General features: G+C 44.4%; 1 protein-coding gene across 2 annotated transcripts in view; it reads right to left on the bottom strand.

Annotated features, from left to right (window-relative positions):
- LOC124615564 (integrin alpha-PS4-like) overlaps positions 1-27015 on the bottom strand; it is a 176951-nt gene that overhangs the window by 127410 nt on the left and 22526 nt on the right. The window contains exon 1 of one of the 2 annotated variants that reach the window (XM_047143541.1): positions 792-985. The exons of the other annotated variant lie outside the window; for it this stretch is intronic. Within the exon in view, the coding sequence (XP_046999497.1) occupies positions 792-976 (185 nt within the window). The 5' untranslated portion in view covers positions 977-985. Of the gene's footprint in view, positions 1-791; positions 986-27015 lie in introns of those variants that run through there. 2 annotated transcript variants of the gene reach the window in all.

Below are 27015 nucleotides of genomic sequence, written 5' to 3'. Positions count from 1 at the left end.
GGCTTTGCATTGTTGACTACACCAGTTCTCGTCACATCATTGAAGTTAATTGACGTGGGGCGTGGCCGGTATTTGGATGGGTAACCGCCTGGGTACGCCACGTGCTATTGGCTGCTTTCCCTCGTCTTCACGGCAAAGGGAAGGAGAGATCGTGGTGTTAAGTTCTTGTTCACCCGACTTTGCGCCAATGACCAGGATTAAATTTCAAACCTCACGAAAGGAAGGCATGTGAGCATGTGACACTGTTGATGGTGATCCGTCCTTCGTATGGGGAGATGGGGACGTTTTATATGCCTACACCAGGTTTCACCCTCTCCCCTCTGTTATCATCGTTCAATGCAAACATGACACCACACTACACACTCACACAACAGTTACCGACACTTACACATGCAACTCCCACAATTCAGAAAGCAAACGTGCCACTGTGTGCGAAGGACAGAAAAAGCTTTTCATTACGGCGGCTAAACCTGCCCTTCGGGGTCTCCTAGACAACAATGCAATTAGCCTTTACTTTTAGTTAAAATACTAAACTAAATATTTGCACTTGATAATAGAATAAATTCTCGAAACACTTCGTCCTATGCACGAAAAAATACTGTGAAGTGTTTTATTATTTAAATAGAATGCTAGCAGTTTTTAACTTGCGACCAGAGACCACGGATCCTTTAAACCAAAATACACAGAAAATATTACCGAACAGCTTCTGCAATTTAGTCGGTGGTGTTGCAGGTTCATCTTGTAGAGGGAGACCGCACTGTGATCGGCGAGACTATCTTCCGAGGACTCACCACGTGCCGAGTTGGTCCCTGCGCAGGCCGACGGTGAAGCCGAAATAGCTGCCACGCTGCGCGTTGGGGTCGGCAATGATCCTGGCCAGCTCGGGGTGCGTTTCTAGATTGAAGGCTGCGGCTCCAGCCAGGAGCAACAGGTGCCAGCGGCAGGCTGCGGCCGACCACACGCCTCGCGCCTCCATCACTGGCGGTCGCCGTCTGCACTGTGCCGGGATCCGGAGGCGCCTATCGCAGTTTCCGGCAGCGAAGGCGAAAATAGTGGCGCGCCAGCTGCTGGGTCCCACAGCAGAGCGCTCGCGATGCCAGAAGGCTGGTCAGTTCCGTGAGAACAGTCTGCCTACAAGCTGTGCGACGGCTCCAGTCTTCGAGAGCCACCCAAGAAGATGTCAGAGGTCTAACTCTGCCATTGATGGTAACATTTCTGGAACTCATCTTCTGTAATATCCTCCAAGAACTTCGTCATAGCTTTTTGGACATCTTGTGTTGTTCGGAAATGGGGTTCCTTGACCGCCGTTTTGACTCTTGGAAATAGAAAAAAGTCACACGGAGTGATATCTGGTGAATAAGGTGGCTGTGGTAGTACTGAAATTTGTTTCGAGGTTAAAAATTGCTCTACTGACAGAGCAGTATGGGATGACGCATTATCGTGATGCAGAATCCAATTATCAGCAATGTTGGCACGGACACGAAGAACTCTTTTACGAAGACTTTCTAAAATTTCTTTGTAGTAATATTGGTTAGCTGTTTGTCCAGGAGGCACCCACTCTTTATGAACAATTCCCTTGGTATCAAAGAAGCACACAAGCATGCATTTTGTTGTGTTGGCAGAAGAGCCAAGACCGTGTTACTAGAGCAGGCCGAATGCACGCGTTTTAGCTCACGCAGGCTGGCGTGAGGAGGGAAGAACTATACTGACGTGAGGTCTGGAACATGACAAGGAATTGGAATTCAGAAAGCGGACGTAGCTAGTTTGATAGTTAACTTTAATCCATTAATGATGAACGTCGCTCTTGACGGTACATGATTCACAATATTGTGTGTTCAAAATTCATTCTAATTACTGAATATGGCGCCTTGCTAGGTCGTAGCAAATGACGTAGCTGAAGGCTATGCTAAACTGTCGTCTCGGCAAATGAGAGCGTATGTAGACAGTGAACCATCGCTAGCAAAGTCGGCTGTACAACTGGGGCGAGTGCTAGGGAGTCTCTCTAGACTAGACATGCCGTGTGGCGGCGCTCGGTCTGCGATCACTGATAGTGGCGACACGCGGATCCGCCGAATACTAACGGACCGCGGGCGATTTAAAGGCTACCACCTAGCAAGTGTGGTGTCTGGCGGGGACACCACACAATTCACTTTTGACTTTGACATACGATCTTTTTTTTGGCCTGGGTGATACCTTTGAGCGCCATTGCGAACTTTGGCGTTTTGTCTCTGGATCATACTGAAGGTATGCCACATATTGCAAAGAAAATCAGTCTCATTACTTTATTGTTACACCTCGTAAAAAAGGTTACGCACCCAGAAGACATGGTCAGATGCGAATGTAGCTTTGTACACTTACATAACACTGGCAGGTTGTTGTTGTTGTGATCTTCAGTCCTCAGACTGGTTTGATGCAGCTCTCCATGCTACTCTATCCTGTGCAAGCTTCTTCATCTCCCAGTGCCTACTGCAGCCTACATCCTTCTGAATCTGCTTAGTGTATTCATCCCTTGGTCTCCCTCTACGATTTTTACCCTCCACGCTGCCCTCCAATACTAAATTGGTGATCCCTCGATGTCTCAGAATGTGTCCTATCAACCTATCCCTTCTAGTAAGTTGTGCCACAAGCTCCTCTTCTCCCCAATTCTATTCAATACCTCCTCATTAGTTATGTGATCTACCCATCTAATCTTCAGCATTCTTCTGTAGCACCACATTTCGAAAGCTTCTATTCTCTTCTTGTCTAAACTATTTATCGTCCATGTTTCACTTCCATACATGGCTACACTCCATACAAATATTTTCAGAAACGACTTCCTGACATTTAAATCCATACTCGATGTTAACAAATTTTTCTTCTTCAGAAACGCTTTCCTTGCCATTACCAGTCTACATTTTATATCCTCTCTACTTCGACCATCATCAGTTATTTTGCTCCCCAAATAGCAAAACTCCTTTACTACTTTAAGTGTCTCATTTCCTAATCTAATTCTCTCAGCATCACCCGACTTAATTCGACTACATTCCATTATCCTCGTTTTGCTTTTGTTGATGTTCATCTTATACCCTCCTTTCATGACACTGTCCATTCCGTTCAGCTGCTCTTCCAAGTACTTTGCTGTCTCTGACAGAATTACAATGTCATCGGCGAACCTCAAAGTTTTTATTTCTTCTCCATGGATTTGAATACCTACTCCGAACTTTTCTTTTGTTTCCTTTATTGCTTGCTCAATATACAGATTGAATAACATGGGGAATAGGCTACAATCCTGTCTCACTCCCTCCCCCACCACTGCTTCCCTTTCATACCCATCGACTCTTATAACTGCCATCTGATTTCTGTACAAATTGTAAATAGCCTTTCGCTCCCTGTATTTTACCCCTGCCACCTTTAGAATTTGAAAGAGAGTTTTCCAATCAACATTGTCAAAAGCTTTCTCTAAGTCTACAAATGCTAGAAACGTAGGTTTGCCTTTTCTTAATCTTTCTTCTAAGATAAGTCGTAGGGTCAGTATTGCGTCACGTGTTCCCACATTTCTACAGAATCCAAACTGATCTTCCCCGAGGTCAGCTTCAACCAGTTTTTCCATTCGTCTGTAAAGAATTCGTGTTAGTGTTATGCAGCTGTGACTTATTAAACTGATAGTTCGGTAATTTTCACATCTGTCAACACCTTCTTTCTTTGGGATTGGAATTATTATATTCTTCTTGAAGTCTGAGGGCATTTCGCCTGTGTCGTACGTCTTGCTCACCAGATGGTAGAGTTTTGTCAGGATTGGCTCTCCCAAGGCCATCAGTAGTTCTAATGGAATGTTGTCTACTCCCGGGGTCTTGTTTCGACTCAGGTCTTTCAGTGCTCTGTCAAACTCTTCACACAGAATCGTATCTCCCATTTCACCTTCATCTACATCCTCTTTCATTTCCGTAATATTGTCCTCAAGTACAATGCTCTTGTATAGACCATCTATATACTCCTTCCACCTTTCTGCCTTCCCTTCTTTGCTTAGAACTGAGTTGCCATCTGAGCTCTTGATATTCATACAAGTGGTTCTCTTCTCTCCAAAGGTCTCTTTAATTTTCGTGTAGGCAGTATCTATCTTACCACTAGTGAAATAAGCCTCTACATCCTTACATTTGTCCTCTAGCCATCCCTGCTTAGCCATTTTGCACTTCCTGTCGATCTCATTTTTGAGACGTTTGTATTTCTTTTTGCCTGCTTCATTTACTGCATTTTTATATTTTCTCCTTTCATCAATTAAATTCAATATTTCTTCTGTTACCCAAGGGTTTCTACTAGCCCTCGTCTTTTTACCTACTTGATCCTCTGCTGCCTTCACTATTTCATCCCTCAAAGCTACCCATTCTTCTTCTACTGTTTTTATTTCCCCCATTCCTGTCAGTTGTTCCCTTATGCTCTCCCTGAAACTCTGTACAACCTCTGGTTCTTTCAGTTTATCCAGGTCCCACCTTCTTAATTTCCCACCTTTTTGCAGTTTCTTTAGTTTTAGTCTACAGTTCATAACCAATAGATTGTGGTCAGAGTCCACATCTGCCCCTGGAAATGTCTTACAATTTAAAACCTGGTTCCTAAACCTCTGTCTTACCATTACATAATCTATCTGATACCGTTCAGTATCTCCAGGGTTCGTCCATGTATACAACCTTCTTTCATGATTCTTAAACCAAGTGTTAGCTATGATTAAGTTATGCTCTGCGCAGAATTCTACCAGGCGGCTTTCTCTTTCATTTCTTAGCCCCAATCCATATTCACCTACTATGTTTCCTTCTCTCCCTTTTCCTACCCTTGCATTCCAATCACCCATGACTATTAAATTTTCGTCTCCCTTCACTACCTGAATAATTTCTTTTATCTCATCATACATTTCATCAATTTCTTCTTCTTCTGCAGAGCTAGTTGGCATATAAACTTGCACTACTGTAGTAGGCGTGGTCTTCGTGTCTATCGTGGCCACAATAATGCGTTCACCATGCTTACTCGCACTCCTATTTTTTTATTCATTATTAAACCTACTCCTGCATTACCCCTGTTTGATTTTGTATTTATAACCCTGTATTCACCTGACCAAAAGTCTTGTCCTTCCTGCCACCGAACTTCACTAATTCCCACTATATCTAACTTTAACCTATCCATTTTCCTTTTTAAATTTTCTAATCTACCTGACCGATTAAGGGATCTGACATTCCACACTTTCTCCTGATAACAACGTCCTCCTGAGTAGTCCCCGCCCGGAGATCCGAATGGGGGACTATTTTACCTCCGGAATATTTTACCCAAGAGGACGCCATCATCATTTAATCATACAGTAAAGCTGCATGCCCTCGGGAAAAATTACGGCTGTAGTTTCCCCTTGCTTTCAGCCGTTCGCAGTACCAGAACAGCAAGGCCATTTTGGTTAATGTTGCAAGGCCAGATCAGTCAATCATCCAGACTGTTGCCCCTGCAACTACCGAAATGGCTGCTGCCCCTCTTCAGGAACCACACGTTTGTCTGGCCTCTGGCAGGTATGTAAATGATAAGAATTGCAATACTGTGTAACAGGTAGAATGGCCACTAGAATGCATTAGTCTCGTTCAAGTTAGTGTTGCGACCAGGCCTGGTAGGGTGTACGTGGGGCGCAAACAGTGTCAGATGTCTAGTGATCAGAATGAAGGACATGGAGCGTGGATCTCCATTTGGCCAGTTGTTCATATCGTGCAGTATCCAGTTTTGTGGGGTATTCAGATGTGACAGCGGCCCAATATTGGACTGTACGAGGACGTGAGGACAGACATTCTCCTTGTCGAGGCTCCAGTCGACCGTATCTGAACACCACATGGGAGGATAGCGGCACTATGCGCCGAACGAGTTGTTTCCCATCTGCGCTTGCCGTCCCAGGAAAAGTAATGGACTCCCTGCAACATTCTATGTCGTCATGCACCACCGCTCAGAAACCAGCAGCAGCTGGACGAGGAAGTTACCGTCCCATGTGACGGCTGCCGTTAACATTATAACACAACGGCTGCGTCTGGAGTGGTGCCGTGGCTGGAAAGCATGGACTACAGTTGAATGGCGTCGCATTGTGAATCGCCGTTTTGCACTACTCCGGATGACCATTATTGATAAGTATGGTGGCGACCTGGGGAGAGGTCTCATTCTTCCAGTGATGTGGGGAGCCGTCGGATATGACCAGTTCATGGCTGGTTGCGATTGAGAGAACTGTGACGGCACAACGGTACTTATCAGACGTATTGAGTCCTCATCTGTTACCTCTTATGTAACAGAATCATGGTGCCATTTTTCAACAGGAAATTGCTCGACCTCACTTGGAATGTGTCTCTATAAGCTGTCTGCGTGATGTTGAGGGGCTCCAGTGCCAGTACTCGGGATATCGAGAAGCGGTTACAACAGCTGTGGGCCAGCTGGGCTCAAGAGATGATACAATGGCTTTACAACACCCTTCCCAAATGAATCAGTGCATGCATCCAGGCCAGAGGAGGTGCAACGTCATACTGATATTGCCAGATTCTTTGTAAATATGACTCGATTCTGTAATCACTGAAATGCCACCACATACCCTGTCTACTCATAAAGTTTCATTTCGTTTCCTCCTCCCCTTCTGGGTACTTCACATTTCTTGTCAGGCAGTGTACATCTAAAATAAAAACAAATCTTTGGTCAAGTCCTGAGGGCTGCGCAATGTCGTCTAGCCGCTGTGTCATCCTGTGCCATATGGCGTCATTTGTGATGCGTTATGGAAGGACGTGAGGCCAGCGCACTACTCTTCCAATCGTTGTCGGCTTTCCAGACCTTGGAGCCGTTACTTCTCAATCAAGTACCTCCTCAGCTGGTACCACAAGACTTAGTAGACTCCGTTCCTGTTCTCCAAACGAGGAAAAATTTCTGGCAGTACCGGAAATTGAACATGATCCTCTGCATGGCAGTCGCGCTGACTTCTCAGCTCCAAAGACGGACTCTGCATCGGTATCTATATCAATAATCTGCATACCACTGCAGAAGTGCTTGGCAAAGGGTACTTTACCATTTACTAGGGCTTCTTCTCATTCTGTTCACGTATGGAGAGCGGGAAGAATAATTACTTAAACGTCTTTTTGCGTGCTGCAACTAGTGTGTTCTTCTCTTGGCGGACAGTAGGGAAGCGATACTTTTGAGGTTGTAGTATACAGGGTGTTTATAAACGAATATCGGGGTTTTAACGCTTTATAGTATTTATTATATTAAACTTACAGCTATAAATAATATGTCAAATGAAAGAGCAACTCAAACAGTTTTACCAAGAACCTTACAAATGTTCAATGTGAGCACCATTCGTCACACGGCATACATCAAGTCTATAGCCGAGTTCTTGTCAAACGTTGATAAGTGGCTCTTCTTGCTACAAAATGAAGTTCTCTGCCTCATCTTCTTCCAACTGAGGGAAGAGCCATTGCTCTAGTGTATCAAGGTAAGATGTGCCAGTTACAGTAGGTTCACCAAAAAAGAAAGGCCCATAAACTTTCCACCGGGATACGGCACAAAAAACAAAAAGCACATGCGCACTGGTGCCAAACACAGCTGTTTGAGTTGCTCTTTCATTTGACGTATCATTTTTAACTGTAAGTTTCATGTAATAAATATTATAAAGCGTTAAAACGGCGATATTGATTTATAAACACCCTGTATTCCTAGATGCCTCACATAATGGCGGTTCTTGATTCTTTATAGGCAGGATTTTATATGAAGGATAGCGTCTGTCTTCAAGTGCCTGCCAATGCAGGTTTCCCAACATCTTCATGACGCTCTGCCATAAGTTAAACAAACCTGTGATCATACGTGCAGCCCTCCTTTGTAAACTTTCAGTATCTCCTGAGATTATTATTGGTATGGGTCCCACACATCTGAACAATATTCTAGGATGGCTCGCAAGTGTGTTTTGTAAGCAATCTCCTTTGTAGACTGATTGCGTTTCCCTGCGTTCTACTACTGAACGGCAGTCTGCCAACTGCTTTGTCTATGACCGAGCCTATGTGATCTCTCCACTTCATATCCTTGGAAGGCGTTACAACGAAGTGTTTATGTGAGTTGACCGATTCCAGTTATCACGCTTTGATACCGTAGTTATAGATATCACGTTTTGTGAGGCGCACAGTTTTACATTCCTTAACGTTTAAAGCTAGTTGCTAATTCTTGCACCACTTTGAAACCCTGTCAAGATCCGACTGAATATTTGTAGAGCTTCTCTCAGACGCTCCTTCATTACAGATAACTGTATCATTTGCGAGAGATCTTTTAACATTGTCTGTAAGGTCAATAACAACAACATGAACAGCAAGGGTCCTAATACACTGTCCTGGGGCACTCTGAAGTTACTTCTACATCTGTAGATGACGCTTAGTCCACGATAACATGCTGTGTCCTCTCTACCAAGAAATCCTCACAAATTTCACTTGGTACCCCATACGATCGTACTTTTTATAATATGCCTAGGTTTAGTACTGAGTCAAATGCTTTTCAAAAATGGAGAAATGCTGCATCTACGTGACTGCCTTGATCCGCGGCTTTCAGGGTGGCATGTGAGAAACATGCGAGTTGCGTTTCACGTGATCTGTATTTTCGGAATCCAAGATGGTTGTCATGGAGGAGGTAATTCTGTTCGAGATACTTCATTACGTTTGAGCTCAGAATATGTTTCAGATTTCTAAATAGACAGATGTCGAAGACACTGCATGGTAGTTTCGTGACTCGCTTCTTTACTTTGAGTTTGCAGAATTATATGAAGATCTAATTTCTACGTAGGAACAAGAAACTTGATACACTGCTTCAGGCTCGTGTTCAGGAGGTACGGGACTCAAATTTCTGTCAGCGTATCACTGATGCTCCGTCTGAGGTTAAACCCTAAACTTTCTTCTTCCCGGAACTTATTTTCTGAGTCTAATGCCCTCCAGTGCTACAGCATCTCTGCAAACGAATTGCAAACGGGTAGCGGAGGCTGTGTGGCGTGGACTGGGCGGTTTTTTTTAGGTTAGAAGGCCTCGGGAAAGTACGGGGTGGGCTGCAATCTCAAAGGGTGCATGGCAAATACAGGACGTGCTGGGATCAAGGAACAGTCGGAATTGTAGTTGTAAATTGTTGTAGTTGTGCTGGAAAAGTCCCTGAGCTTCAAGCGGTAATAGAAAGCACGGAAGCTGAAATCGTTATAGGTACAGAAAGCTGGCTAAAGCCTGAAATAAGTTCTGCAGGAATTTTTACGAAGTCTCAGACGGTGTTCAGTAAAGATAGATTAGGCAGAATTGGTGGTAGAGTGTTTGTGTCTGTCAGTAGCGGTTTATCTTGTAGTGAAGTCGAAGTAGATACTCCGTGCGAATTGGTATGGGTGGGGTTATACTTAACAGCCGAACTAAGTTAATAATTGGCTCCTTCTACCGACCCCCAGATTCCGATGATATAGTTGCTGCACAGTTCAGAGAAAATTTGAGTCTCGTAACAAATAAATACCCCACTCATACGATTATAGTTGGTGGGGACTTCAACCTTCCCTCGATATGTTGGCAAAAATACTTGTTCAAAACCGGTGGTAGGCAGAAAACATCTTCCGAGATTGTCCTAAATGCTTTCTCCGAAAATTATTTCGAGCAGTTAGTCCACGAACCCACGCGAATTGTAAATGGTTGCGAAAACACACTTGACATCTTAGTCACAAACAATCCAGAGCTGATATGAAACTTCCTGGCAGATTCAAACTGTGTGCCCGACCGAGACTCGAACTCGGGACCTTTGCCTTTCGCGGGCAAGTGCTCTACCAGCTGAGCTACCGAAGCACGACTCACGCCCGGTACTCACAGCTTTACTTCTGCCAGTATCTCGTCTCCTACCTTCCAAACAAGCTGTGAGTACCGGGCGTGAGTCGTGCTTCGGTAGCTCATCTGGTAGAGCACTTGCGCGCAAAAGGTAAAGGTCCCGAGTTCGAGTCTCGATTGGGCACACAGTTTTAATCCGCCAGGAAGTTTCATACCAACGCACACTCTGCTGCAGAGTGAAAATCTCATTCTGGAATCCAGAGCTGATAGAGAGCATCATGACTGATACAGGGATTAGTGATCACAAGTTCGTTGTAGCTAGGCTCAATACCGTTTCTTCCAAATCCACCAGAAACTAACGCAAAATAATTTTATTTAAAAAAGCGGATAAAGTGTCACTAGAAGCCTTCCTAAGAGACAATCTCCATTCCTTCCGAACTGACTATGCAAATGTAGACGAGATGTGGCTCAAATTCAAAGATATAGTAGCAACAGCAATTGAGAGATTCATACCTCATAAATTGGTAAGAGATGGAACTGATCCCCCGTGGTACACAAAACAGGTCCGAACGCTGTTGCAGAGGCAACGGAAAAAGCATGCGAAGTTCAGAAGAACGCGAAATCCCGAAGATTGGCTAAAATTTACAGACGCGGGAAATTTGGCATGGACTTCAATGCGAGATGCCTTTAATAGGTTCCACAACGAAACATTGTCTCGACATTTGGTAGAAAATCCGAAGAAATTCTGGTCGTATGTAAAGTACACAAGCGGCAAGACGCAGTCAATACCTTCGCTGCGCAGTGCCGATGGTACTGTTACCGACGACTGTGCCGCTAAAGCGGAGTTATTGAACGCAGTTTTCCGAAATTCCTTCACGAGGGAAGACGAATGGAATATTCTAGAATTTGAAACCCGAACAGCTGCTAGCATGAGTTTCTTAGAGGTAGATAACTTAGGGGTATTTCTAGATTTCCGGAAAGCTTTTGACACCGTTCCTCACAAGCGACTTCTAATCAAGCTGCGGGCCTATGCGGTATCGTCTCAGTTGTGCGACTGGATTCGTGATTTCCTGTCAAGAAGGTTGCAGTTCGTACTAATAGACGGCAAATCATCGAGTAAAACTGAAGTGATATCAGGTGTTCCCCAGGGAAGCGTCCTGGCAAGTCTTCAGGTCCAGATTGTATACCGATTAGGTTCCTTTCAGATTAAGCTGATACAATAGCTCCCTACTTAGCAATCACATACAACCGCTCGCTCACCGATAGATCTGTACCTACAGATTGGAAAATTGCGCAGGTCGCACCACTGTTTAAGAAGGGTAGTAGGAGTAATCCATCTAACTACAGACCTATATCATTGACGTCGGTTTGCAGTAGGGTTTTGGAGCATATACTGTATTCAAACATTATGAATCACCTCGAAGGGAACGATCTATTGATACGTAATCAGCATGGTTTCAGAAAACATCGTTCTTGTGCAACGCAGCTAGCTCTTTATTCGCACGAAGTAATGGCCGCTATCGACAGGGGATCTCAAGTTGATTCCGTATTTCTAGATTTCCGGAAAGCTTTTGACACCGTTCATCACAAGCGACTTCTAATCAAGCTGCGGGCCTATGCGATATCGTCTCAGTTCTGCGACTGGATTCGTGATTTCCTGTCAGGAAGGTCGCAGTTCGTAGTAATAGACGGCAAATCATCGAATAAAACTGAAGTGAAATCAGGTGTTCCCCAGGGAAGCGGCCTGGGACCTCTGCTGTTCCTGATCTATATAAAAGACCTGGGTGACAATCTAAGCAGTTCTCTTAGGCTGTTCGCAAATGATGCTGTAATTTACCGTCTAGTAAGGTCATCCGAAGACCAGTATCAGTTGCAAAGCGATTTAGAAAAGATTGCTGTATGGTGTGGCAGGTGGCAGTTGATGCTAAATAACGAAAAGTGTGAGGTGATCCACATGAGTTCCAAAAGATATCCGTTGGAATTCGATTACTCGATAAATAGTACAATTCTCAAGGCTGTCAATTCAACTAAGTACCTGGGTGTTAAAATCACGAACAACTTCAGTTGGAAAGACCACATAGATAATATTGTGGGGAAGGCGAGCCAAAGGTTGCGTTTCATTGGCAGGACACTTAGAAAATGCAACAAGTCCACTAAAGAGACAGCTTACGCTACACTCGTTCGTCCTCTGTTAGAATATTGCTGCGCGGTGTGGGATCCTTACCAGGTGGGATTGACGGAGGACATCGAAAGGGTGCAAAAAAGGGCAGCTCGTTTTGCATTATCACGTAATAGGGGAGAGAGTGTGGCAGATATGATACGCGAGTTGGGATGGAAGTGATTACAGCGAAGACGTGTTTCGTCGCGGCGAGATCTATTTACGAAATTTCAGTCACCAACTTTCTCTTCCGAATGCGAAAATATTTTGTTGAGCTCAACCTACATAGGTAGGAATGATCACCAAAATAAAATAAGAGAAATCAGAGCTCGAACAGAAAGGTTTAGGTGTTCTTTTTTCCCGCGCGCTGTTCGGGAGTGGATTGGTAGAGAGATAGTATGATTGTGGTTCGATGAACCTTCTGCCAAGCACTTTAATTTGAATTGCAGAGTAGTCATGTAGATGTAGATGTAGATGAACTACACGATGCTTATGGTTTGCGTGGCGCTCTGTTAAAATACCGGCATGCCGTGCCCTTCAAACTGCAAACAATGGCCAACGTTCAGTGTCCGATTATAGGTGCCTTCTTGACAGTAATCTAAATTTTACTCGAGGTATTGTTTGTACGGTCACCACAGCGTACAGCGTACGAAATTCATAACCTTACACGTAACCTTTTCATGACAGGAATATGCATTTCGCCCCATTCAAGAAAAAGAAAATAAAGCATATATTACGACAAATTACACCTGATGATGGACTCACAGGGTCCGAAATGCATCGTGTACTTAATAAAACACGAAAAGTTGTGACTGAAGGCGTTTGTTAATTCATACTTCCATTGTATTGAATACAATCACGTTTGAAGTTGCGAAATATGGATAAAAATAAGAAGGGAATCTTGACTAGTGACAAGGATGGGATGCCACTAAAGTAAATAATTACGTCTAATAAGGACATTACGGCTATGAAAGTGACTGCTGAACTAAACTTCTTTCTAGACAGCACAGTTTGTTCAAAATGTTCAAATGTGTGTGAAATCTTATAGGACTTAACTTCTAAGGTCATCAGTCCCTAAGCTTATACACTACTTAACCTAAATTATCATAAGGACAAACACACACACCCATGCCCGAGGGAGGACTCAAACCTCCGCCGGGACTACCCGCACAGTCCATGACTGCAGCGCCTGACACCGCTCGGTTAACCCCGCGCGGCAGCACAGTATTATTGAGTTCACTAGTGCGGAAACTATGTGAATAAAGCTTTTGTGGCAGAGCTTCTGAATTCAAGTCTCTGGTAAATTAGGTAAATACAAAGACGATTTTAGTAAACAGGAAGTGCTACGTGCGTATAGCACCGAGGGAAGCATAAATTTAAAACTGCCTCCTTCCAGTTGTTGAGTGACGCTGAATCAGATGGAAGCTTCTGACGTGAAGTATCATGGGATGCGAATTTCATGGGACACATCTGTGCTTCATAGTAGAGTCAGTCGATCCGTTATCTGCTAATGGATGGAAATTGTGAAATAGATCGCTTAAATGGCTGATTAGTTACAACCTTTTCTGATTGTATCTGTCACGCATGCCTTCATGTCATTCCACCCCAATTTGTTATTATGACTAGCCCTTATGTAACACTCGTTTTCTGCTACGTACGCGCCAGCCGCTGTGGCCGAGCGGCTCTAGGCGCTTCAGTCCTGAACCGCGCTGCTGCTACGGTCGCAGGTTCGAATCCTGCCTCGGGCATGGATGTGTGTGATGTCCTTAGGTTAGTTAGGTTTAAGTAGTTCTAAGTCGAGGGGACTGATGACCTCAGATGTTAAGTCCCATAGTGCTCAGAGCCAATTGAACCATTTTTTTGCTATGTGCGCGGCAAAAATTATCCTCCTAACGCCGTGTGATTAATACTTCTGGGTAAATAACGCGTCAGGTAAAGGTAGAGTGAATCTCACACTTCAACGGACTACTGTCCGCGAAAAGATTGTTTGTCCTCCAAGCAGATCGTAATATTGCATTGCAAAGCCGTGTACTTTAGTTTGACCTGCTCATAACAAAATACAGTTTGCAATGTAGAGAAGTGAAAGAGACTGACAGAACCCACGCAGAGGATTAAGCACCTTCTTATTTGGCGATTGTGGGTATGGGTTTTGGCGGTTTTTTCACAGTATCTAGGCGGATGCTGTCGCTGGTTTACCGTGCCCATCTCAGAGTCACACACGTGCAACTGACGAAATCACGCGGAACAGAATCCGATTACTCGTAAATGGCGATAACGACACTTATTTCCATAGGTTAACATGATGCTGTGGTGTCAGGAAGAGCATACGGCCGCTGAAACACGTTCCAGGTCCGCTAAGAGCAAATCTTTACCAGGCAATAAACGCAATGTACAAGGAAGAAATAATAAACCCTAGCAATGATGCTGTACATCAGATCTGGTATGATTGGCAGTGTGTTTAGATGTACCGGGTGATCAAAAAGTCAGTATAAATTTGAAAACTTAATAAACCATGGAATAATGTAGATAGAGAGGTAAACGTTGACACACATGCTTGGAATGACATGGGGTTTTATTAGAACCAAAAGAAAACAAAGTATTGCTAGACGCGTGAAAGATCTCTTACGCGCGTCGTTTGGTGATGATCGTGTGCTCAGCCGCCACTTTCGTCATGCTAGGCCTCCCAGGTCCCCAGACCTCAGTCCGTGCGATTATTGGCTTTGGGGTTACCTGAAGTCGCAAGTATATCGTGATCGACCGACATCTCTAGGGATGCTGAAAGACAACATCCGACGCCAATGCCTCACCGTAACTCCGGACGTGCTTTACAGTGCTGTTCACAACATTATTCCTGGACCACAGCTATTGTTGAGGAATGATGGTGGACATATTGAGCATTTCCTGTAAAGAACATCATCTTTGCTTTGTCTTACTTTGTTATGATGATTATTGCTATTCTGATCAAATGAAGCGCCATCTGTCGGACATTTTTTGAACTTTTGTATTTTTTTGGTTGTAATAAAACCCCATGTCATTCCAAGCATGTATGTCAATTTGTACCTCTCTATCTACATTACTCCGTGATTTATTCAGTTTTCAAATTTATACTCACTTTTTGGTCACCCGGTAATTTACGCTAAGCACTATCATAAAAGAAGATTCCGTAGAAAAATGGCTGAGGACAAGATCATGGCAATGCTCACTGGAGTGAGAAGGTTTGGCACTTACAGAACGCCCTACTATGGGACACGATAGCTATTTTCATTCGATTCAATTGTTAGCAGCTGTAGCCATATTTCCATCCTGGATAAAAATGATCCCTTTGTAATGTTGGGACATCCGTTGCTTTATTGTAATGTACTTGATTGTGGGCAAGTACACAGTATAGTAATTGTACAAGAGATATTTATTAAATAATTCTCAACAGCAGTAGCAAGAGGAAGAACGTTGAGCGCACTCCATGTCGAACAAAGAAGTGCATTGGTAGCTTAATACTAGAAGAGGCCGTATCATCTGGCGCGCTTTGGTACATTACGTCATGGTGTAATAGAATCAAATTACGCAAAGCACGCTGGGAAATGTTTACTTCTTGAGACTACACTGCGAATCAGCATTTGTTCATCGCAGTCAGTGAGGCCATTAGTATAAACAGTAAACAGAACTATACAGCGGACAAGTTTTGATGGCTCTGGCGCTCGCAAGTAAAAAGTTTCGTCTTGCGCAGCAATCAGTATAGAGAGCACCGCTAAATATGAGTAACTAATATTTAAGAACAAGATGGGCAGAGAGCAGACAAGCATGGAGCTTGACGTATGGTACACTCTCCGCTTATCAAACGGATGGCCAATCGAAATACTACTACAGCTATATCAGGTTTTCTATAGGAACACGAGAAAGTTACGTTTATGCCACTGTACTAATGCAAGGGGTCCAGCGCGCGCAACAGTACATGTGCGTCGTACACGTGTGTGCACGTGTATATGTATGCGTGAACAAAAGAACAGGGGAGAGGATAACAAAGAGAACATACAGAATTGAATGCCATTTGCAAGACCGTTGCGAACTGATTCGTGCTATTGAGCGACGCAATAGAAGCATACCGTCGTGCTGATCTCACGTGTACATGAAATAAATTCGGTGACGTCGCAGGGGCGATCGAACGCAGATGTTTGGCTTTGGTCAACAGGTCTCCTTCTGATGTTGAACAGGTTGTTTGTTCGAACGTTAAAACAGGCTATCAGTATTATGCTATCTGAAAAAAACACTATCCAGTCGTTAAATAATTATTATAATGTTGTATTCTATGTAGCTACATCGTTCGAGTGAAACACTCATCAGGCTACACTGACACGTTCATGCTACACTTCTAGGTAATGCACATTTTACGCTGGCTTCACCCGATTGAAAGAAATGGTTCAAATGGCTCTGAGCACTATGAGACTTAACATCTGAGGTCATCAGTCCCCTAGAACTTAGAACTACTTAAACCTAACCAACCTACGGACATCACATACAACCATGCCCGAGGCGGGATTCGAACCTGCAACCGTAGTGGTCGCGCGGTCCCAGACTGAAGCGCCTAGAATCTCTCGGCCACACTGGCCGGCTCACCCGATTGAAAATGATTTCAAATTCCTAGTTCTTCCTTAATCTACCCCCATACTTCTTTTATCTCAAATCTGTTTCAGCGACCTTTTTCAGTTTTGTATAAGGCTTTATTCACGTAGCTCGGCCGGCCGGTGTGGCCGAGCGGTTCTAGGCGCTTCAGTCTGGAACCGCGCGACCGCTACGGTCGCGGGTTCGAATCCTGCCTCGAGCATGGATGTGTGTGATGTCCTTAGGTTAGTTAGGTTTAAGTACTTCTAAGTTATAGGGGACTGATGACTTCAGATGTTAAGTCCCATAGTGCTCAGAGCCATTTGAACCATTTGAACTTAGCTCGAAGCTTAGAATTGACTTCTGGTTTCCAATTTTTTACGGATAAGTTAAAATAACGGTCTAGTCACTGAAATAAATTTGAAGTTTTCACCGTATTGACACTATCAAAAGTATATTTACTGTTGTCATGCGCCATCGCGAGTACAGTGCTTTTGTGGTATATTGCGGTTCACTACCCTTCATATAACTAAGCTGTGCGTCAAGTCTGTTTTCTAGAGTGAAGATTCTTAAGAATGTGAACTTTATATTGTAAAAGAAACGCTGTTCTTCTTAACACAATCATTTAAGTCTTTGAGACCCTGCAGTATCAGGTAATAACTTGAGTCACAAATCGCCCTCTCCCTTCTACTCCTCTTGATGGCTAGACTCCAGTAATGCATCTTCTTTCCACTAGCGTTTTCCCCAACCGCCAGTCTCCGAGCCATTACAGCGTTGTGTTACTGCAGCTTAGGAACACGCCGCACGCAAGAAGAAGTACGGTTTGCTGAACAAAGTCTGCCCACTACTGAATCTTCTGTAACTGTCGTTCTTGCCAGTCTGTGTAAAGAGAAAAATGTGTGGGCCAGCTTGGGGAAAAAAACTTACAGGGGTTTACCGGGTTTCTCAGAAATTATCACTCTACGATACTAACATTCCTGTAAGAAACAACAGGTTTCAACAGGCAACAGAAGTCATGGGATATTTACGAATATCGTGTCGAAAAACTTAAGCTTATGTGTACTACTACTGACTTTCGTTTTCTTGTTAATTAGCTTGTTTAGTGTTAGTTACAGTGTTAGCTTTTCGTTGGTTACATTTTAGGCTTTGTACCCTGAACTAAAATTGACTGTTATTTTCGTTTTTACTGTTGTGTTGTTATTTTTAGTATAACATTTTTTACTCACGTTATTATAAGGTTGGTGAAATTCGAAGGGGCGGATTATTTTGTCGGGTATTATAGCGTGTTAGGTGTTAAGTTCTGCATGTTGGTAAACTGAGTGTGGAAAACCTTACTTGGGTTGTCTTGTGTATGCGCTCTGAGTTGCTGAAACTGATTTATAAATGTTTTTAAATTACGCCCGCACAACCCCATCCTCTTTCCACTCCCACCGTTTCCTGCGCCACAAGTTTCGCAGTGCTTTTGTAGACACTAGGTGATTCCTTTTATCACTTAAATCTAACAACCAATCACTAAGCCTGTTGTAAGGAATGTACAGTTCAATGTGAAACACAAAGCAAGGTGCGCCTTACACATTTTGAAACGTCCCCTTTGAACAATTATACATGACTGTGCTTAAACTGACACACAATATTTTTTGGCGCAACGCAATCTGACTTTCAAAAATCCCCACAGAAAAATGGCCCTGACTAACATTAACCTATACCTTTCACAAATCACTTACCTCACAAACAGATGACTGCTGGCCGTCTTTACAAGGACTACAGTGAGTTTGCATCTCTGGTGGCCCACCAATACCATTATTTCGACAAGGACTGCACTGGGTCTGCACCTCTGGTGGCCCACCAAAACTGTAATCTCTACCAGGACTACAGTGGGTCTGCTCTGTGATGACCTACCTACCAATATTCTTCAAAACGTCGAATGACTGCTGTGGGTTTACTCTGTTGTGGCCCATTACCTGTCTGCAGCGCCACTACTGCCAGCTAAATAAAAGATTCAAACTACGGAAGGCACTAACTACTGATAGGCATAGTTAGCAAATGAAAGATATTAATAGAGAACAAACAATGTATTTACCTTGATATCATCATATATAAATATAGCAGTTCATGACAAATTACAAAACTCCGCCATTTCTCTCCCCACATCCACCACTACTGGCGGCTCACCTCAACTGCGCAACGCTACGCGCTGTTCACATCCAGCTGCCCAACACTACAATGGCAGACAACAATGCAAACTAACCACAGACTGCACACAGCACAGCCAGTGATTTTCATACAGAGCGCTACGTAACGTTGCCAATAAGAAAACATAAACAGCCTACTTACAATTTCATCTGGTCGAAACATTCGAGTACAGTCAAGCAGAGAATTATGAAACTCGCCAATAATTGGACCCCAAACTGCTGAATTAATAATTCAGTATGGAACAGAACAACCAACCTACGTATTGTTATGAGGCAAGTTACACCGGTACCAACGCACTGGATTCACGTTCTATAGGAGAAATCCTAGTAACCTCGTCTGGCCCTCCTGATTTAGGCTTTCTGTGATTACCTTAAAATACCACAACGTTTCGCTCAAAAGGGTACAGCAGTTTTTCTGCCCTTATGCTTGTCTACTTCCGCTGCCGCTATCGAGCAGGTCGTCGAGAGAACTTAAAACGATAATATTTCCTTTTTTTAGTACAAACGGCCTCATCTTTTATAACGCTGTAAAAAAAGTTATAGACCTCTAGAAACTTGTGAAAGTTGTCGGTAAACAGGCCTGTTTAAAATCATAATTCAAAAGATGATACTGTACTTCTTGTACCCACCAGAATGACGAAACAGCAGACGCGGGAAAGTTACGTACCACGCCTGTACAGCGAACCAGGCTGCATTTGTATCGCTAATCTCGCTCTTTCCAAACCGCTTCCTCTTCCAGTTCAACGGCTGCGGTTCACAGTCTACGTATATTTCCCGTGACAAGAAACAATCTGTCAGGTCAGACACAAGCAGATAAGGGCGTTGACCTAGCGCTGCAGCTCTTATCACAATAGCGGGCAGTAGTCTTCAACAGGCAGTGTCGATTACGCTCTCATTATGAGCCGAGAAAGTATCGATACTGTGAGCTACGAAGTAGCTTACGAGATGTAAATTTTACATTGTCCGTATTTGCATGTAGTTATCGTTACCTAGCACATTCATCCAGTGCAACGTGACATCTTAATCAAGTTCGTTATTTTCTTGCAAGTCTCAGTGTCATGACTAACGGCAACTGATGAAAAATTTATTGAATGTTAAGCCTTATCTTATGGAAACGAAGGTTTTTTCGGTTTCTAAAAAGTTTTACGAAGTATAGAAAATATTGTATCTTTTAGCATCACATTAGTATTTTATGTACAAGTTGCTAAACACTGATTCACTTTTTCAATACACAACCAAATAAAGAATGGACATTCACGAGAGTAATGCAGGATGAGGCGTATTTTCCAAATAATTTTATCTCAGCAGTGTAACAGAACTGAATAAGTTTTTCTCTTTAGCTTATAGCTCGTTACCGAACTGTATCTTTAGCTTGTATGTATGTATTGGTTGGTTGGTTGGTTTGGGGAAGGAGACCAGACAGCGTGGTCATCGGTCTCATCGGATTAGGGAAGGATTGGGAAGGAAGTCGGCCGTGCCCTTTCAGAGGAACCATCCCGGCATTTGCCTGGAGTGATTTAGGGAAATCACGGAAAACCTAAATCAGGATGGCCGGACGCGGGATTGAACCGTCATCCTCCCGAATGCGAGTCCAGTGTCTAACCACTGTGCCACCCCGCTCGGTGTATGTATTGAACTGCGGATGTAGAAAAGACGGAAAGGCTTCGTCCGCGCCATTGCCCTCACTGGTTCACAGCCCCTAACAGGCTACAGCAGTCCACTCACCCCACCGCCGCTCCACACCGAACCCAGGGTTATTGTGCGGTTGGGCCCCCAGTGGACCCCCCGGACACGTCTCATTCCAGACGAGTGTAGCCCCAATGTTTGCGTGGTAGAGTAATTATGGTGTACGCATACGCGGAGACAGTGTTTGCGCAGCAATCGCCGACAGGGTGTAACTGAGGCCCGCATTCGCCGAGGCAGATGGAAAACCGCCTTAACAACCATCCACAGGCTGGCCGGCACACCGGACCTCGACACTAATCCGCCGGGCGGATTCGTGCCGGGGACCGTCGCGCTTTCCCGCTCGGGAAACAGTATGTTAGACGCACAGCTAGCAGGGCGGGCTTATCTTTAGCTTACTGCTAGTTTACAACAGCTCTGGAAGGCTGAACACTCAATCCTATAATGAAGGTATTTGGAAAGGTAACACAAATCAAATGAATGTTTACCTGTATTGTTTTTCTCTACAGTACAGTTACAAATGCATGTCATCGCATAATGTGTGTGTGAGTAGACGAAATGCTATAGCTGTGTAAGATGTGTAACATTTTTGAAAAATCAGGACCCATTTCATTCCCCTGCTTACTCGGAGCTGACCACAGAGCTCCCGTCATAATCACTACCTGAAGCGTGAAGATTGCTTATTTTTGTTTAAACAACGTTGAATTATTTTTTAACGTACGACTGATGAGCAATCATTTTCTGCTGCCACTCATAAAATGAGAAAAAAAATCTCGAAAGCCTGAAGAGAACTATTAACATAAATATGTGGGAGCAACACATTTAGCGTGCCATACTGAGGAGTTCCCTTTTAAAAATTAATTAGCGCTGTATTTTTTTGAACCCATTGCCTTGTTATCTAACGCGAGTTGCACTGTACATAAAGTTTCTGACCCAATTTACATTATAAAAATTGTTTAATTTTTAATCAATTTAGAGCTAAAAGTTCTTAAATAATGTGCATTAAATTTAATGTATGTGCAGTACAGTGAGATGACATTATATTACTATATAACAGTAGAACGTAAAAAAAAAAAATGGAAATCCATGTAGGTTTGCTGGCAGAATAACAGTATGGTCAACAAAACACGTTTCATCGTTTGTAAATATTTTCATAATCGACAATAAAACCTGACGTAGGATACTACTTCCACCGCGAAAAGTGCCTCGTTAAATTGATCACGCCATTTTTCATAGTGTGAACTAACATGCCGTTACACTCTAAAAATGAATAGGTGCGGCATCAAAGCTGTTCAAGACCAACGTATAAGTGAGGTATGTGTATGTAATGTATTTTACATTTCAATAGACTGCTACGGTCGCAGGTTCGAATCCTGCCTCGGGCATGGATGTGTGTGTTGTCCTTAGGTTAGTTAGGTTTAAGTAGTTCTAAGTTCTACGGGACTGATGACCATAGCTGTTAAGTCCCATAGTGCGCAGAGCCATTTGCCCATTTGAACATTTCAATACCTTTATAAGGAATGGAATGAGCTGTACTCTGCAGCAGCCGTATTTAGTGACAGTCACACTGTGACGGGTCCTGACACAAGAGATGCTTTTATTCTATTTCGTTATTGCTTCTGGCTGTAAGAGTAGCCGTTTTAACGAGAAAATTGGGTTTTCGTGTATGAATTAGCTTCTCATATGTTTCATTACTATTTAGAACAGTTGTCGCCAAACATTTTAGCTCAAGAGCCAAAACTAACAAGGAAATGACACCTACTCGTCATCGCCGAGTTCGTCCAAATTTATGGTATATGTAGGGCGTGGTGAGACAAGAAAGTGCCTCAAGTGGAAACTCCAGACGGCCAAACGCTTAGGAAATAAAAGGAATTTTGATACGGATCTATCTCCAAGTTCCAGGCGGCCTTCGGTTATTTTGTCAGCAAGGGTTGGGTGTTCGAGAGCTGTTACGAGACGCTAACGTTGCCCACACGTGCAGGCGGCATTGGAATGATAAACGTGCACAACAGGGCGCGCGCCCTCTTCCTGCGGACGATACATCGCCTACGTAGTTCGGACAAGGACACCCTCCTTGGTAACTGATTCAGGAGGTGGTGCCTCAATCCCTCCGTACGCCGATTCCTGTTGGACATACACTCCTGGAAATTGAAATAAGAACACCGTGAATTCATTGTCCCAGGAAGGGGAAACTTTATTGACACATTCCTGGGGTCAGATACATCACATGATCACACTGACAGAACCACAGGCACATAGACACAGGCAACAGAGCATGCACAATGTCGGCACTAGTACAGTGTATATCCACCTTTCGCAGCAATGCAGGCTGCTATTCTCCCATGGAGACGATCGTAGAGATGCTGGATGTAGTCCTGTGGAACGGCTTGCCATGCCATTTCCACCTGGCGCCTCAGTTGGACCAGCGTTCGTGCTGGACTTGCAGACCGCGTGAGACGACGCTTCATCCAGTCCCAAACATGCTCAATGGGGGACAGATCCGGAGGTCTTGCTGGCCAGGGTAGTTGACTTACACCTTCTAGAGCACGTTGGGTGGCACGGGATACATGCGGACGTGCATTGTCCTGTTGGAACAGCAAGTTCCCTTGCCGGTCTAGGAATGGTAGAACGATGGGTTCGATGACGGTTTGGATGTACCGTGCACTATTCAGTGTCCCCTCGACGATCACCAGTGGTGTACGGCCAGTGTAGGAATCGCTCCCCACACCATGATGCCGGGTATTGGCCCTGTGTGCCTCGGTCGTATGCAGTCCTGATTGTGGCGCTCACCTGCACGGCGCCAAACACGCATACGACCATCATTGGCACCAAGGCAGAAGCGACTCTCATCGCTGAAGACGACACGTCTCCATTCGTCCCTCCATTCACGCCTGTCGCGACACCACTGGAAGCGGGCTGCACGATGTTGGGGCGTGGGCGGAAGACGGCCTAACGGTGTGCGGGACCGTAGTCCAGCTTCATGGAGACGGTTGCGAATGGTCCTCGCCGATACCCCAGGAGCAACAGTGTCCCTAATTTGCTGGGAAGTGGCGGTGCGGTCCCCTACGGCACTGCGTAGGATCCTACGGTCTTGGCGTGCATCCGTGCGTCGCTGCGGTCCGGTCCCAGGTCGACGGGCACGTGCACCTTCCGCCGACCACTGGCGACAACATCGATGTACTGTGGAGACCTCACGCCCCACGTGTTGAGCAATTCGGCGGTACGTCCACCCGGCCTCCCGCATGCCCACTATACGCCCTCGCTCAAAGTCCGTCAACTGCACATACGGTTCACGTCCACGCTGTCGCGGCATGCTACCAGTGTTAAAGACTGCGATGGAGCTCCGTATGCCACGGCAAACTGGCTGACACTGACGGCGGCGGTGCACAAATGCTGCGCAGCTAGCGCCATTCAACGGCCAACACCGCGTTTCCTGGTGTGTCCGCTGTGCCGTGCGTGTGATCATTGCTTGTACAGCCCTCTCGCAGTGTCCGGAGCAAGTATGGTGGGTCTGACACACCGGTGTCAATGTGTTCTTTTTTCCATTTCCAGGAGTGTATGAAGGGCTTATTTCAATAGTGGTACAAGTTCATTGCCTCCGCTTTGCTGCCTATAATGCTTCTCAAATTAATGATCCAAAAAAACAGGTTCATTCCTATCAAGAAGCCATATGCTTGAATATTTCTCGTATCTCAACTGCAGATTTTTCAGCGCTCATTTAACTTTAGGACTCTGTATCGCAAAATGAACAAAAATGGACTTGTACCACTATTGAAATAAGTGTCACATTCGCACCTACCTGACCGACATGAGTTATCAGTTGGATGTCTTGCCGACCATTGCGGGATCCTAGAACCAAGGACTTCTACTGCTCCTTTCAACGGACGCTGCCTGCTAATGTCGTTGAACGCCGACATCCGGCAGTTGGATGGAGGCGGGTGTGGAGTAACATACACTGGCCTTTGCCTCCCACCACGGTCAGGGCGCTGTGGTATGTGATAACGATCGAAAAATTCACCATTCGGCAATGTTTACACATGATACAGACCTATATCATTGACGTCGGTTTGCAGTAGGGTTTTGGAGCATATATTGTATTCAAACTTTATGAATCACCTCGAAGGGACCGATCTATTGATACGTAATCAGCATGGTTTCAGAAAACATCTTTCTTGTGCAACCTTCCTGTCAGGAAGATCGCAGTTCGTAGTAACAGACGGCAAATCATCGAGTAAAATTGAAGTGATATCAGGTGTTTCCCAGGGAAGCGCCCTGGGACCTCTGCTATTCCTGATCTATATAAATGACCTGGGTGACAATCTGAGCAGTTCTCTTAGGTTGTTCGCAGATGATGCTGTAATTTACCGTCTAGTAAGGTCATTCGAAGACCAGTATCAGTTGCAAAGCGATTTAGAAAAGATTGCTGTATGGTGTGGCAGGTGGCAGTTGACGCTAAATAACGAAAAGTGTGAGGTGATCCACATGAGTTCCAAAAGAAATCCGTTGCAATTCGATTACTCGATAAATAGTACCATTCTTAAGGCTGTCATTTCAACTAAGTACCTGGGTGTTAAAATCACGAACAACTACAGTTGGAAAGACCACATAGATAATATTGTGGGGAAGGCGAGCCAAAGGTTGCGTTTCATTGGCAGGACACTTAGAAGGTGCAACAAGTCCACTAAAGAGACAGCTTACACTACACTCGTTCGTCCTCTGTTAGAATATTGCTGCGCGGTGTGGGATCCTTACCAGGTGGGATTGACGGAGGACATCGAAATGGTGCAAAAAAGGGCAGCTCGTTTTGTATTATAACGTAATAGGGGAGAGAGTGTGGCAGATATGATACGCGAGTTGGGATGGAAGTCATTAAAGCGAATACGTTTTTCGTCGCGGCGAGATCTATTTACGAAATTTCAGTCACCAACTTTCTCTTCCGAATGCGAAAATATTTTGTTGAGCCCAACCTACATAGGTAGGAATGATCATCATAATAAAATAAGAGGAATCAGAGCTCGAACAGAAAGGTTTAGGTGTTCGTTTTTCACGCGCGCTGTTCGGGAGTGGAATGGTAGAGAGATAGTATGATTGTGGTTCGATGAACCCTCTGCCAAGCACTTAAATGTGAATTGCGGAGTAATCATGTAGATGTAGATGCGCCGCTGTCGACACCGACATGCACCGTTTCATCATTTGTGGTACTGCTACTGACTGCTGGCTCCTCACACGGCGCATGTTGGCATTGTTGCTGCGACGGACCCCTCAGTCCGTAGAGTTCACAGAACTAATCCATCCCGACGTCACTTACTTCCCTGCTACTCGTCATAAAGCCACGGTGTGGGTATGGAATTGTCATACTTTTTTAATGAGAGCGTTGCAGGGGTGTTAGATTACTGGCATTATTTAACGAGTAACTATACGATTTTACGGCGCAAAGCGTCGTATGGTACGCTCTTTGCGAATTACTTGGGGTCGTTGTTTACGCGCCCTCCAGACCATTGGGGTGTACCGGGTGTCAGAAGAGACTGAGTTGTTGCATATGATGGACTGATGGGAGACGTCAACGGTAGTTATAGGGTGTTTCACCTTCGCTGAACGAGAAGACGACTAGGATATCCCGCCGTCTGGCTACTGTGGACACTCCCGAGAAAAAAAAAGATATAACAAAAAAGAATTGCAAATAAAAACATTAGAACAAAATGAGCAACAAATAAAATATAATAAAGTATTGTACCCCTTCCTTTATCCTTTTCTTTTTTTAACAAAATGTTCAGAGGCATATTTAATTTTTGTTCGTGGGCGGAGTCTGAAGTGGTGGCGCACGACCGTCCTACTTAGCTTTAGGGTGGAAGTGGCAGCGGCAACAGCTTTGTTTTTGTTTTTAGGTTAGAAGGCTTTTGGGGGTAGTATGGGTGATGAGGGACCAACGCCTGAAGTGGAATAGGTCTAACTAAACACTACATTAAAATACGGTATATAAAAAAAGGCGGTTACGGCAAAAAAGTGGTAAGAGATCGGATGTGCATTGAAAGGGTCGCAGGTTCGACTCTGCCCGGTGGCAAACCAGTGGTAGACCGTTCACAACCCCAAGTTTGCAAGATAATAAGCTTTTTTTTTTTTTTTTCTTTAAAAAAAAAAAAAGACTGACGTCTCATGGCGATGTGCACATAGAAATACAAAATAACTTATGTGATGTTGCGGTTAATTGTGACGTCAGTAGTGTACACATTGCCAAGGAGCACAGAAAATACTTGCCGCTGGGCGGAGCCGACCCGGCGACCCTTTTAACAAATCCGTTCTCTTACCGCTTTTTTTTAATCTCATTTTGTTCGTGACTGTTAGTTCTATTTGTTCGGGTAGGATGTCCCATGACGCTTGTTCAAGTTCATCGTCGTTCCATTAACTCAGTTTTTTTTAATTACAGAGGGCAGCTAACCCTCTGACCGAACACGCTGAGCTACCGTGCCGGTATAGCTGAGCCAAACACCGCTACATAAACACATTGTCACAGGGACAATTGATAAGGTGCACATGGTGATAGATCCGTATCAAAATTCCTTTTATTTCTTAAACACTTGGCGATCTGAAGTTC

This window comes from Schistocerca americana, chromosome 5 (assembly GCF_021461395.2).
Source record: "Schistocerca americana isolate TAMUIC-IGC-003095 chromosome 5, iqSchAmer2.1, whole genome shotgun sequence".
NCBI lineage: Eukaryota > Metazoa > Arthropoda > Insecta > Orthoptera > Acrididae > Schistocerca > Schistocerca americana.
Note: the sequence above shows the minus strand (reverse complement) of the source record. Positions and strands in the feature narration are given on the sequence as shown.